The sequence below is a fragment of the Cupressus sempervirens genome, chromosome 6 (genome assembly GCF_028749045.1).
Source record: "Cupressus sempervirens isolate cs-2001-9-10 chromosome 6, ASM2874904v1, whole genome shotgun sequence".
NCBI lineage: Eukaryota > Viridiplantae > Streptophyta > Pinopsida > Cupressales > Cupressaceae > Cupressus > Cupressus sempervirens.
In genome coordinates this window covers 85,740,227-85,755,711 of record NC_143123.1, presented here as the reverse complement: position 1 = coordinate 85,755,711, position 15,485 = coordinate 85,740,227, and the positions used below count along the sequence as shown (strand labels likewise).

The 15,485-nt window shown below is 35.4% G+C and overlaps 1 protein-coding gene across 1 annotated transcript in view; it reads left to right on the top strand.

Moving 5' to 3' along the window:
* Window positions 1-7,541, top strand: part of LOC149551296 (uncharacterized) — an 82,929-nt gene extending 75,388 nt beyond the window's left edge. The window contains exons 5-14 of the mRNA XM_089786852.1: window positions 1,379-1,438; window positions 1,868-2,074; window positions 3,241-3,369; window positions 3,532-4,179; window positions 4,628-4,820; window positions 4,974-5,170; window positions 5,732-5,839; window positions 6,086-6,231; window positions 6,393-6,671; window positions 6,944-7,541. Of these exons, the coding sequence (XP_089642978.1) occupies window positions 1,379-1,438; window positions 1,868-2,074; window positions 3,241-3,369; window positions 3,532-4,179; window positions 4,628-4,820; window positions 4,974-5,170; window positions 5,732-5,839; window positions 6,086-6,231; window positions 6,393-6,671; window positions 6,944-7,208 (2,232 nt within the window). The 3' untranslated portion in view covers window positions 7,209-7,541. The remainder of the gene's footprint in view (window positions 1-1,378; window positions 1,439-1,867; window positions 2,075-3,240; window positions 3,370-3,531; window positions 4,180-4,627; window positions 4,821-4,973; window positions 5,171-5,731; window positions 5,840-6,085; window positions 6,232-6,392; window positions 6,672-6,943) is intronic.
* Window positions 7,542-15,485: the final 7,944 nt, after the last annotated feature.

Genomic DNA, 15,485 nt, shown 5'->3' with positions numbered 1-15,485 from the left:
TTCCCTATTAGGAGTTAAATTAATTTGCCCTATATTTCTTAAATGAGGCTTGGAGGAATGATCTTGATTTAGAGCCTGCAACTAGGTTAGTTATCAAGAGATAAATAAACATTTTTATTATAATACTTCTAATGCACATGAGCTTCCCTTAATGCTTTTTGGAAGAATCCATCCTCATTAGGAAGCACCTAGGAAATCATAGAAGGCACATTGAGCTTATCCATCAAATCCAGGAGCTTGTTAATGGTACCTGCAATTAGCCTCCCCCCCCTGGGGTTACCACTACTTGAATGGACCTTAATGCTACTTTACCTCCTCATATGCCTGACCTCCACTTCATAATGGGACAGAGATTCACTATAAGCTTTAAGGAGTCTTCATCCACATTATTTATACATTCCTACTTCATTATTAATCATACTTAATAAGAAATAGAATATGCATCCTGCTTCTTATGAGATGAAGACATATATGAGTTATCGAAGATTATAAAATATATGATAATGCATTATGTTTATACCACAATGTCTGATAGATATGCAACTGCTGTGTGATATATATATATATATTTCTTAACTCATAATTTTAATAAGCTTGAATGCTGATTTATCTTCTTTGATGTGCTATTTCAAATGATTTCTTCTCCCTTTTATATCTTCGATTATAAGGGAGAACTCACAACTCTTTGTCATCTCTGTCTTCTTATTTAGTCACTGCTCTTGAGCGTTATCTTTTATTGCTGTTTTGAAGTGTTTTCTTTATTTAGTGATCATTATTCCCTTCAATCAATATTAAATTACTTTCTTATTTAAATTGCTGTTATCTGTATAAGCAAACAATCTGGAATCCAGTTTAAATGTCGCTGCAACTTTCCATTTTTGATTTTTGGTGGGGACATGATAGGCACAGGCCCTCGTATATATTACAAATATAGCTTTTTCTGCCAAGCAGAAAATGTCTTCTTGTAGCAAGGTTATTGTCATATCCACAAATGACTAGAGTAGGTTTATGACATTTAGTCACTTACAAGAGAGAACTAGACAGTATGCTATTGATAGCAGTTAAACACAGAGATAGACAAAGAAAGACAATAGGGGTGGACCTAATTGAGAAAAAGTCCAGAAAGATATTACTTATAGTGGAGTGATCCAAGGAGTTCCTGAAATGGTCATGGACATGGAAAAGAGCAGCTTTCTGAGTGTAAAAGAGTTGTTTCATTAATGGTTTTTTCTTTGAGTTACTGATGGAGCTTAATTTCGTTTTCTCATAGTATATATTCTTATTTGTTCACACTTAATAAATTTTCAATTTATATTATGCTATGTCATCTTACTTGATCCTGATATCTGTTTCTAAAGTTTTATGCATTTATTTGCAGAAACACAAATCTAAAAAGGAAATCATGGAGGAGATTATTGCTAAAAGTAAATTCTATAAGGTAAGCAGATGACTCATAACTAAAGATTCTTTTACATAGTTTTTTTTCCTCGTTATTCAGATTTTAAGTACATGCAATTTCTAAAGGATGGAAGTTTACATAACATTAAGGAAACCGCCATGATTTGCCATGTCTTAGCATGAAATTTTTGTGGCATTGATGTCTGCCCTAATTTGAGTTGAGGTCATTTAAGGTTTAGAAATAAGCATTTTTATGTTTACTAGGAATATAAAAAATGGTGGGTGTGTATTAATGATTTTTATATGAATATTGCATGTTTGAAGTTTAGGGCTTTTGACATTATTATCTTCAGTTTTTCTGAGCTACCTTATTGTTTCTGCAATGATGTTCTCATGCAATTCATTCTGAACTACTCTTACATCATGATAACAATTTCTCATAATCAATAATCATTCATAATGTTTCCAGGCCCAAAAAGCTAAAGAAAAGGAAGAAGACGAAGATCTCAAGGAGAAGTTGGATAAAGATTTTACTGCTTTGACTCAATCTGAGGGATTACTTTCTCTAATGCGTCCTCATAAGGGTAGGCTAAAAGACTTACTGAATAAGGATAGTTCTAAGGGGTTCAAAGATGAAAGAAATTTTTCTCTCATAGAGAAAACGGAATCCTCAAAGGTGAGTGTTGTACCCAAATGCTTATAAAAATTTGTAATTATAGTTTAATGAATTCTTGTGAACAGACATTTTATAAATATATATTCTTGTAGATAATAGTGTTTTTGATTGGTTAATATTCTCTCGTGGGATGCCCTCCAGCTTAGATGTCAAAATTGAGTAGTATCTCTAACATCGAAAACACTTAGAAATTGTACCTGTTCTCATATGTTGTGATATGCCACAAAAAGAATTGGATGTGGTATTTTACACAGTTTAACATTCAACATTTTATACATTTTATTATATATAATTTTAGATTTACTTCTAGGGATTTGAACATTGGTCTTCATTCTATTAAAGCAGTGAAGTTTTACTACTTGAACTTGTTCTGTTTCATATTGTGTAGGTGATAGTTAGAACTAGAAGCTCTACATTTATGACTATTTTGAATTTCACAATGTTCCACTGGGGCATCTCACCGGAAAGACCCTGTTCTCTTAGGGTGCCATGGATGCCATTAGGTTGCTTCCTGTATGGCACATGGCATTGCATGCTAGTTGCAACCTTTAACATCACAAAAAATAATTTTCCTTACATGGGTCACTTGCAGAGATGTTATGTTGTTTATTTTGGCTTCAAGATGTCAATTCACCTCAATTTGTCTATCAGCACTGCCATCCCACCACTGCTCCACTGCCATCCCTTTGCTGTCTTTAAGTTTAGGCCCTTGATCTCCCTATCTCCAAAACTTGACCCCACACCATGTTCATCAGGAAACTCCGTGGAACTGTGGAATTTCAAACAGTGGAGCAGCATATAGTATAATTTTGATAGAAAACATTTCATGACTGCATACGAAAATACTCTAGCTTCATTTTTGTGCAGTATATATTCTTGGCTGAAAGGAAGATCAAGTGACAAAATGCTTGTGATGAGGGTTTAGTTAAATGAAATTCAAGTTTAACGTATATTTTTTTCAAAATGTGCAAACCAATGTATTTTTCCTCATCAGTGCATGCATTATTGGTATGGCTACCTTCTTTTTGCTATTGTTTCTTGACCCAAAATCTATCTCTGTTCTGCTAGTATGTTGATGTGCTCTATTATCAATGTCTCATTTAAATTTGGGCAAGTATATGCATTTTACTATCTACATGCTGATCTCATGTGTATCTGGTGTCTAGGACAAACCTGATGACTATGACAAACTTGTAAGGGAGATGGTTTTAGATATTCGTGGACATGCTTCTGAAAGGACAAAAACTCCTGAAGAAATTGCACAGGATGAGAGAGAAAGACTTGAAGCATTAGAGGTATAATCTGTCATCAATGTTTTTTAATAGCTAAAATTGTATTTTTGGGGTTTGTAATTGAAATTGAATCTTTTGGAAAACTCTGAAAAATAGTAAACTGTTTGTTTATTTGATTTAATTGGCTTGTAGCTGACTGATTTCTAGTATGCCTGGCTTTTCTAGAAAGAGCGTAATAAAAGAATGCTAGACAATGAGGATTCTGATGATGACGACAATGATGAGAAAAATAAGAATGACACTACAGGAAGAGCACAAAAAATGAGAAAACTGCTATCTGGTGATGATCTTGGCGACTCTTTCTTTTCAGATCAAGAATTGGACAAGAAAGGTTGGGTGGATGAGGTTCTTGAAAGAAATGGAGAGGATAGTGAGGACAATGAATCAGATGATGGTAGTTCTGCTTCGGAAGAAGCTGATGAGGGTGGCGAAGATGGTAGTGACTCAGAAGGAGGACTAAATGAACAAGATTGGGAGCAGTGTGGTGATGAGTATGATTGCAGTGAGAAAAAAGTAGAGATGTTAAATCATTTGAGTGCAGAAGAATTGAAGAAATCCATAAAGAATAACACTGAAATGGAAACCCAAAGCCAAAAATCACACAAGGTGAAAAAAGTAAATGTCATAGCTCAACAGATAGTCTCTGCTGATAAAATGGAAACTCTACCCTTCGTTATAAAAGCTCCAAATAGTTTGAGAGAGTTAAGGTCTCTGTTGCATAATCGATCAGATGATCAGATAATTGAGGCCATTCGTCGTGTTCGAGTATGCAATGCTATTAGCCTCGCTGCAGAGAATCGTCATAAGATGCAAGTAAGGTTATCATTTTTACTTTTTGCACGCTTTCAATTTATGCAAGTGGGTTTGAATTTTCTCCAAATATTTCCATGTAATTCATGTCTTTGTCCTTCATTATAGTTTGGAAGTTTAGAAATCCTTGGAGATTTTAACATTTTTTTGGCTTACATTCACTGCAGAGTTTACTTTCATTCATAAACTTTATTTGTTAAGTTTCAGAGGCTGGATGTCTAGCCACATGCTTTAGGCATCTTTTTCCTGATTTTGATATTGATTTTCCCATTAAATCCCATTGATTGGTTTTGGTTGTTTTTGGACACTAATGATTTTTCTCCTTTTGTTTTCAAAGCCAGCAGTCATAGTGATGGGTATTATATAAATTTTTCTTTGCATTTGGAATCTGTAGTGCATGGGAAAAGTAGACATGCTAACCTTGTCACCAAAAAACTCATTCTATGTGCAGGTGTTCTATGGTGTCCTCTTGCAGTATTTTGCTGTTCTTGCAGATGAAAAACCCCTAAAATTAAATAAGTTATATTTACTGGTTCAGCCTCTAATGGAGATCAGCTTAGAAATACCATATTATGCAGCCATTTGTGCACGGCAACGTCTCATCCACATTCGGAATCAGATGACTGAGGATCTTAGTAACCGAGGTTTATGTAATTTCTTTTGTAAATATGTGCTGGCTGCAATATATTTGTTAATTATTAAAATTTTGTAAAACACGAGAGACAATTTGTATGTCAAATAGAGATTAACTTCTTATATCATGGAGATTAATAATAATTTTCATTTTTTGTTTACAGATAAGAGCAGCTGCTGGCCATCTACAAAGATGTTATTATTATTGCGAATTTGGTCACTGATATTTCCGTCCTCTGATTTTCGACACGTTGTTATGACTCCTGCCATTCTGTTAATGTCAGAAAGTCTTATGCGGTGCCCTGTCAATTGTGGACGGGACATTGCTGTTGGAACTTTCTTATGTTCAATGCTCCTATCGGTGAGTATTATTGCATACTAATAGACATATTCTATGGACTGCATTTCTGAAGTAAGGGTTCAAATATCACAGATCATTGATGGTTTTTGAGTGGCAATAAAAGTCATTTGTAAGTGAAAGGATTTGCAAGGGCTCCTATCAAGCACAAAGAATGCAGAGTCAATGTGGTCCAATGCTATACAATTCACTTTTTTGGCTATTCAACTCGTTGCAGGGAAACAGAAGGGAGGTTTCTATCTTGAAAAATAACTAATAGCTAACATATGTATGCCTTGATTGTAAATTTGTTGTCTAAAGATTATAAGCAAGCTAAAAATTATTTATAGGCAAAATATTTTAAACTAAAATGGTTAAATAACTTAATAATATAAAAATTAAATATTAGGTAATATGATTAATTTAAATATACAATAATGAGTTCCACAGGGACAGAAAATACATGATTAGGCCAGGGAACAAGGAATACAGCTGCAGTCACTTCTTGTCTATCAAAGATAGACAACTATAATATCTTAAACACCGAATTTTGTTGCAAATATCTCAAAATGTGATGTGATGCAGGTAACCAGAGAAGCTCGAAGGTTTTGTCCGGAGGCTATCAACTTTTTGCATGCTCTATTGATATCAGCAGTAGCTTCTAAAACCCTGGCTAATAGGGCTGAACTTAAAGTAAGATGTAGATTCATGCTGCAGTAATCATTTTGCTTTACTGAAATGCACATTAATTTAAGAACTTACAGGTACATGTAATCTATGCCTTTCGAAGGGATATCTGTGATAAATGACAATCAGTCATTGTATTTCTATTGAACTTTTGCTAGGTTTTAAAATAAAGTTTACAATATCACATTGCTTGCCACGCATGATGCAGCTAGTATATTTGGCTCACCTTTCTTCTCTGGTTGTGAGCATCAGTTGCCTACTTTTATGTTGGAGCATTCAGGACTCAGGCCGTGGCTTTGTATTTCTAGTAGGGTATCAGATTTACCTCCTCCATTGGATTTCACATCAATCATGGAGGCTGATGATAATTCACCCCTTTTTGAATCTGATACATATAGGTTAGTTCATTTTTCCTATTATGCATATGCCCACAAATCATTCTGAAAAATCATTCAATAACTGAGGCTAATAACATTCCCAATGGTTACAACTAGAAGGTGGAGGAGTCTGTATGTTCCATAAAAAACTAACTTTCAGTTCTTTTGCATGTAAATTGCAGGATTGGCATTATTTATTCTGTTATAGAAACAGTGAGAGGTTTTGTAAACATTTATCATGATATTGCCTCTTTTCCTGAAGTATTTGCAACATTTGTACCTCTATTACATGAAGTGGCTAAAGAGAATAATATGCCAGAGACTCTCCAAACATTAATTACTGGCATTGCTCATCTAATAAGTGAAAAAATTGAGGAGCATCATATGGTACGACAGCCATTAAGAATGCGAATGCAGAAGCCAGTGCCTATAAAGCAATTCAATCCAAGATTTGAAGAAAAGTACTGTATTATCCTTTTACTGTTGTTTATATTCCACAAAGTAGCTTGTTTTTTAATGAAATTCTTCCAGGGTCAATAGGTTGCACTATCAATAGAAATGTTTCAGGAAAAAGACTAATCTTTCACATAGAATTTGTCAATGCCTTGTATGCGCATGTAGGAATTTCTTGTCTTTTAGTTGCAATGTAAATTGTTATTTTTGATTCATCATTCATGGTATTGACACTTAATGGTGTCTAGGGTTAAACACTTATTTTTGAATTTTGGGACAGTTTTGTGCATGGGAGAGATTACGACCCTGACAGAGAAAGGGCACAGAGAAAGAAATTGCAGCGCCAAATTAAGCAAGAAGCAAAGGGTGCTGCTCGTGAGTTACGCAAGGATAATTGCTTTTTGCAAGAAGTGAAGGCACAGGAGAGGGCTGTGGCAGAAGAAGAGAGAGCAGAGAAGTACAGGAAAGCAATGGCTTTCCTACAAGAGCAAGAATCTGCTTTCAAGTCTGGACAGCTAGGAAAGGGTCGGAAAAAAAGAAAATAACATGGTGACGATATTTGCTTAATATTTGAGCTCATTCTACTTCTTCTATTCAAAGCTTTATTCCTTTAGATGGAATCTTATAGACATCTTGTTGAACTAGTCTGCTGTGGGCGTTGGTCCATCGGATGGCAGGTGCAGGGTTGCAAAGAGATTCTGTCTTGAGAGAAGAATGAATTTGTAATTTATCTAAATCTATTTCTTGGGAGGCTGTGATTAGAAACTCTTAAGGGATTAATTTAATTAACATGCCCCTTTTATGCAGAAGATATTCATTTTGTGCAGAAATGAATGTACATTATTTATATTAAAGCATATAGAAGATTTGGATATGTCTACTTGTCTACCTCCCATTTCCATTGTAAGTTGAATAATAAAATTATTCATGATTCATTTCATCATTTTTTTTTGGTTAATAATAAATATTCCCTTGATTGTTAAGGTTTTGGTTGTTAATGTACTAAACAGGAATATTTGTTAATCTAGATGATAACCCCATATTCATGCACAAATTCTTGCACTTTCTGATTGCTAAGATCTCAGAATGGTTTGGGTGAGAGTATACAGTGATTGAATTTTTTCAAAATTTAAACCAAATATGCTTGCTAGTGGTAAGTTGCCCAGCTTTTGATGCACACATGTACAAGTTTCAATGTGGGTCTTGATGGCAAAGCCCCCAAACTCTGATACAATATTTGGCTGATAGACTTTTATACGGTGAGCACAGCCCATGTTGACTGTCTCATGCTCAACTCCTTTTTTAAATATTTTATACTAAACTATTCAACAGCAACTTGCATTTTAATTTTGTATCCAAAATCTTTGGAGAATTATGTGCCAAACGAATGAGATCAGATTGGATTTGGAGGGTTTTCCTAGAGGATTGAGATGGGATCTGTGGCTGTCTCTTTCCAACTGCTATTTTGCTGGATAATACACCACCTCTGTTGATTATAAAACCAATGTGTTCTATCTTTAATTTAAGTCCTCAACTTTTTCGAAGCCTGTTTTCATTTGGAATAGGCAAGCATTTTTGCTTGTTTAGGCTTAAGGATTTTACATCTGCTGCGTGGATGTAAAGGTCTGTTTGAATTATTTCTAGAGTTGTGCCTTTTGCATGAAATTGTTTTTGAATTGACCTATTTAAGGGTTTTTCTGTGGATTTTTTGTTGTCAAGAATTGTGAGGGAATAGAATCTTCAAGGAAATGATCTTTTATGGCTGAATCTTTTTGGTTTTGCTTGTTGCAGATTGCTTGTTTTGTTGTTTGTTCTTACAGGTGGTCCTTTCTTTTGGTCTTTGATCATTGTATCTTGTTCAAACTTTGTGTGCAGGCATGTTCTTCTAGTCTTTATTTCTTACTGCAATTGTGTCATGTAATTTGCAAGAATTTATTTTGCCCACACTCGAACTATGGTTTCCTTGCACTTTGTGGTACAAGGTTTGGTGTTTATGTCTTTGTTTTCCAAGCATTTTGCTCTCTTCCAGGCGATCTGCAGCTTGGATTATTTGTCTAGGGTTTTATTAGCAGAGGGCTTGGTCTGGTGAATGCCCGTAAGATGATGTCCCTCAAATGTATTCTCACCAGTCAGGTGCTCTATACCATAAGGAATTTTGTCAAAGCATTTATTGTTCTCAACCTCAGATTTGTCGATTGCTATAACAGGAAAATGATCCAGTTCTTCAGAGAGTCAGGATTCCTTGAATATCAGGCAAGAAAAATCCTTTTCATACAACCCATTGTTTTGACTCTATATTGTATTGGCTTAAATCCATCTGGCTTAAATCCATCTCGCTATGGACGCTCATGCCACAAATGGGACAAGACACGAGCATTGTTCTTAGAAGCATATCTTGTGTATGTAGAGAATCATCTATAATTGAAGGGGGTGTCTTCCAAAACATTATCAGATACTAAGTAACGCATTCCGGCTGTTTTTGGGTGTCGCACCTGAGACAAGGATGCACCCAGGACGGAGGGACGATGTTCCCACGTCCCCAACGAGGCCACCAAGTTGCTGCTGGGAGGGGGATGTCCCCGTGTCCTTGTTTGGGGACTTGGGGACGGGGATGCGTCCCTTGACCAAGTAGGGGATGATCGGTCGCCCCCCTTAACGACATTTAAGAAAGGGCGATTTTTTTGTTTTTTTTGTTTTAAAAGGTTTATATATATATATATATATATATTTTTTTTTGCTATTGCTAATCCTAGAGTATGTGGGGCCCATTTAGAGGTTGAAAGCCCATTAAATCTCTATGTTTTCTCATTTCTATTCATCTCATGGTTTTCTAATTTTTGCAACAACAGAAAGAAGAGTTAAGAACTCATTGTAGGGTGACTATTTGAGTGGAGTGTGTGTGGAAGGCAAAGAGTAAGGAGCAAGAAGTGGAGAAGCAAGATTTTTTAGTTTGTTCAAGAGATTTTGTGAAGCAAAAGGTAGGGTTTTTGTTTTTTTTTTTTTAGTGTTCAAGTCAAGATCATTTTTTTTTGTTTCTAGTTTGTAACTTTTTGTTCTCAGTTGAATTTCATTTCTAGATTCTAGTAGATGTTTTTTGTTTCAATTTCAAATTTTTATTGCTTTAATTTTACTTCAAAAAATTATGATTTTGAAGGACATAGGCTGAAAGTATGTATTTATTTTATATTTTTTTTCATTTTGTGAAATGCAGTGTCAAAATGAGCTCACATGGTCATGACTCAAGTGGGTCAAATTACAATTATTATGAGATGGATTTAGAGGTCCATTCTCATAGTGATAGCAGCCAATAATACTATAACCTTAAGGTTGGGCATGATGAAGAGAATGAAGAAATTGATTTAGATTCAAAAGATAATTGGCCACCTTGTCCTCCAACTATAGATTGACCCTCCACTTTTTTGGCAAAGTGGGCTAGGGGTAGTTATGACCCTAAATCTACTCTCTAACAATTTTCAACAAGGATAATTGCACGAACAATTACAGTGTGGTGGTACAAGGAAGTGGAAATGTAACATTTGTAAGAGAAAATGGTTTGGGAGCATCACTAGAGTGAATGCTCATTTCCTCTTTTGGATAGGAAAAGGTGTGGGCCCATGCAAGTTTTTGACGAAATCAAATAAATTGCATTAGAAAATTGAGTTCACCAATCTTTGGGGTGTTCCAGATGACTTGGTAGTTGAGGTACCTAGCACCTTGAGTGGTAGGCAATAGGTTCATAGTCTTCAATAGGCTTATGAGTAGAGGCAACCATGTTATTCTATTCCTAGTCCTACGGGTAGACCATAGCAGAGACCTACAACTACATCATTTGTAGGGGCAGTCTCGGGTCCTTCTACATCCAATGTTATGCCTGAAGCACAATCCAACAAGGGGAAAAGAAAGGTGTCATATGCAAGTAATCCCATTGCTGATTTATTTAATGCTCGCTTGAGAGTTGAGATAAGAGGAGGGCATTGGTAAATTTCTTTTTTCCAATGGCATACCTTTTCATGTGACATAGTCTCCTTATTATAAGGAGATGATGTAGTTGGTGGCAAGGGGAGGAGGACCATCATTTGTGCCAAAAGTGAGCACAAATTGTGGACTACAATCTTGGATAAAGAGTATGCCAAGATTGCTTTAGAGAAGGAGAGCTTGAGTCATGTTTGGGAGGAGTATGGTTGCAACATCATCATGGTTGGGTGGACGAACATTAGGAACTGTCCACTTATCAATATCATCATTATATGCATAGAGGGGCCATTTTTTCTCAGGCCTATTGATTGTTCAGAGCATCGAAAGAATGCTGATTTTTAGTTTCATATACTTCGGGATGCTATTGAGGAGGTTGGGTCACAAAATATAAAGTAGTGACAGATGCGACATCTATGTGTAGAGTTGCAAGGAGACTTGTTGAGACAACTTACAGACATATTTGGTGGACTCCATGTTGTGTGCATGCCATTAACAATGCACTAAAGGACATGGGGAAGATTCCCTAGATTAAGGGAGTAGGGAGCAATGCTAGAGATGTGCAACTGTTTATCTGCAATCACCACACATCACATGCCCTTTTCAGAAGCTTTGCAAGGAAAGAGTTCCTGAAACTAGTTGAGACTCGATATGTATCCTACTTCATTCTTTTGGAGAGAAAGATTGAGTTGTAGGGGTCATTGCAACTCATGGTTATGATGGATGAGTGGGATAGGTGGGATGGATCTAGGACAGAGCAGGGGTTGAGGGTGAAGGAGATAGTATAGAGTGATGTATTTTGGAGTGATGCAAAATGCATTCTCTTTCATCACTCCAGTTTTCCAAGTCATCAAATATGGGGATGCAGATGCAACTACTCTTAGAGAGGTGTATGAGTGCATTGATGCTATGCTTGGCTAGATGAGGGCAGTTGTGCGAGAGAGAGACTTGAGTTTAGCATTTTACATTGAACACATTTGGCCTATTATTCAGCGTAGATGGGGCAATCTCAACACTCCCTTACATATGATTGCTTATGCATTGAATCCAAAGTGGTACATGCCTAGGCCTGGGAGAGATACACCACTGAATGATGATGAGGTAATCTAATATCAATTTTGAATTTAGTGCACTCGCACTTGAAAGTTAGAAGTTAGTACACTTGCACTTATTTAATTTGTTAATTTACTAATTTTAAAATTTGAATTTTTGGTGAAGGAAGAATTCTTCAAGTGCATTGATAAGATGTATGACATTGAGACAATAGGGAAGGTTTGCACTGAGTGGACCAAATTTGCTACTCTTAGGGGCTATCCAACTAAAGCTAAGGCTGACATAATAACAATGGCACAAGAGGATCCTATTTTGTGGTGGAATTCTCATGAACCCAAATCAACAACTACCACACTAGCCATCTGTCTCCTATCTAAGTTCTCATGTTCTACTTTAAAAGCTTTACTTTTCACTTTGAGATTCCAATTTCACTTTTACACTAATCTTTTAGTCATGTATTTCAATTTCAATTTTATGATTCTCATACTAGTCATTTGAGTTATGATGTTATCTTAGGTATCTAGTTCTTCAGCTTCTAAGAGGAACTAGTCTACTTATAGCTTCATTTACTCTCTTAAAAGAAACATACATACCTTTGAGAAAGTAGAGAAGTTAGTGGTTGTACATTGTGCCTTGTGTATTAAAGATCACAAGACACGTGTACAAGGAGGGTTTTGTAGCACGATGGGATGTAGAGCCCGAGGAGCTTTCACACGTTGATGAGGATGCAGATACTTTTGATGCGGGGTTGGTTGGTATTCCTCTCAGAGTTCGAAGGATGAGTTTGTTGAGCCTGAGCCTCAGGTTGACATAGATGATTAGAGGCCTTGAGGCAGCCTCTACTGCATTTTGGCGGCCCTTGGGTTTTTATTACTTAACATTTTGTCTTTTGATTTTGTAGTTTATACTTGAGATTTGGATATTATATTATTATGATTATCATTTTTGTCATTTGAAGTTTAAAACATTCAACATTCAACATTGTGATCATATCATGGTTGTTGCTACTTGATGTAATTAAGTTTATGATGCCACTTAATGATTGATGAGATAGTGATTCTCATACTTTGATGCCATTTGAATCTTCAATCTTCGATAATTTTAATTTAAGTTATTTCAATTTGATAGAAGTTAGAAGTTAGATCTATTTCATTGTTCATTTATCAATATTCAATGCAATGTAAATACTAAATACTAAAACTAAACTAGCAATAGCAATTTTGATGAACTTATACTTCATATTTATGTCTTCTATTGTTACACATATTTTCATAATTAGCATTTTAAGTATCATATGTATAGTATATACAATATAAAGCCCATCTCCTCCCCTATTGTCTTCTATCGTTGTCCCCGCGTTGTCCCCAAATTGAGGCCCCTCTATCCCCCTGTCCTCTCATCCCCTAGGCCGGTGTAACAATGCATTATCATGAGCAATATTAGTGAAGTGCCCCTTGTCTAAATGAGCATTCAACTATCAATAAGATTATTTCTAATAAATGTCTTATTACAGTGGGATATGCCAAACTTTCAACATTTTGACTTTTTGTAGACTTGCTTATTTGTGAAGGGAATATCATAATTTGGGGTATAGAGTGATTAATTGTGCCTTCATAATCTGTGACATGTATGATATAGAACCAACATAATTCTCATTTTCAGATACCACTTTCTCATGTACTGCATTTCTATGAAGATCCATTTCTTTGAGCATAATTGCCCAGTCACATGAATCACATGTGATGTCCTAAAATCACAGACTTTCATGCTCTGAATATTGACGTATTCAATCATGAACATCATCGAGAGCATTTCCTGGTTAAGCATGATCTCCCCACAGAACTTACAAGTCATACTTCTCAATGGGCAGACTGAAGATGAGTTACTTGTCAACAAAGAATTCAAGGTATTATTAAAAAGGTAAAGTTACTCATTAAAACAACTAATGCTATGGATTATACATAGTTACATGCATTTTTGAAGTCATACACCTCTCCTAAATCAATTATATTCTCTAAAGACGTGAATAAAAATCCATATGAAAAACTTTGTAGAAGTGGAATCACATCTAGAAAAAAAAAGCACGACACTACTTATTATTTCTTTCTTCTCTAGTATCACTTTGCATCCACAATGCAGGGGCTCATGGAACACTTTCATGTGCTTTTCAATCTCTTCATGTTGAAATGTCCTGATGCATTTAAAACAATGAACATGCTTTCCCACCTCTTTTCTTAGCATCACTCCATAACCTTTATCTTGGCATACTATATTGTGCCTCTTGCAGTACACTTCCTGAAGAGTAACACTTTTGGCAGGTGCAAGCTATTAACAATTTTAACATTGCTCAGAATCTGCACCTGTCTGTGAAGAGAAGGCTAAATCAATACCAGACTTTTCGATTGTGACAGTTCCAAGTTTCTGTCCCACAGCCCCACTCCGGATAGATTGTTGATATTCGACAGTAATTTTGTACTTACTAATTCCTCTAAACCCATAAACACCAATCTATATGTATCGACAACAAGGGCTATCCCCTTTCCTATAAGGGATACAACTTTTGTACCCATATCATGGGATTACCATTGTTGTTGATTTTGAGTGGGAAACTAAAGTGGATGTTGAGAAATATTCAGTGTCGGTATTTTCAATCAACATATGGACTAGCCTTGGTAGAGAATGACATGAAGCGTCCATGCTATTGGTTGCAACCTTGTTGTACTCGTTGTTGTCCCTTATATCCATTTGTGGTCTCCTGTTGGACATTAATAAATTTATCTTATCTTCTTCTGTTTGCCTCACCTAAAAATAATTTTGAAATCAGAGGCTGATTGGGAAATGAAGAACCAAGAAAATTAAAGTCAAATGACTAAGATTATCTTATCAAGGTTTCATTTTATGAATGCTAAATAGAAACAAATGTATTAAAGGAACTGTGTTTCTTTGTACTACAAACTAAAAAGTGCATAAATCATGGTTACCAAAATGAACTATTTTTCTTTGTACTACAAACTAAAAATTGCATAAATCAATCTTACAAAGAGTGCGTAGCCATGCAACATAAAATTAAGGCTCAACCTAACAAACCTTTAAAGCTTAAAATATTTGTGTGGTAGTAAACTCCAGTAGTTTTGTTTTCCGTCAATTTTACATGCATTTGTAGTTTCATTTTTCTCATGGAACGATACCTCCTTCACAAAAATATTCAAAATGATAAATATTTATTGTCATTCTACCCGGTGCATCAAATCTATATGAACAAATGCAATTATCAATCTATTGTCAATATGTCATTCAATAAAATAAAATATCTTTATTGTAAACCTAACTCCTCTATCTAATTGTTTCTTGTAATTTCTATTCAATACCAAATAAGGAAAGGTAGAAACCTTCTATTTGAAGTTTTACAATAATCAATTTGAGACACCCATTAATCAGATAGCCTAGGCAAAAGAAGGTGAAGCAATTACAAATAGACTCTCGGGAGAGGTATAAAGTACAATTTTATATAATTGAGTTGGACAATTTACCTAGGGTGTCATTCTGTGCGCTGCCTTGTTTGAGAAACTAGCTCCTAGATCAAGTCCATCTGATGACTAATCTTCCTCACTAATGGCAATTCATCAAGCACATTATTAGATACAATATTTAAAAATTCTTCCAACAAATCTATAATTATTGCATGTACCTCTTTTGTTTCTTTTTAACCATCTTTTGGAATTATAACAAAACATATATGCTCAGGTCTCATACCATGTAAGCATTTCTTTCTATTAACAAAACATACTTTGGCAGCA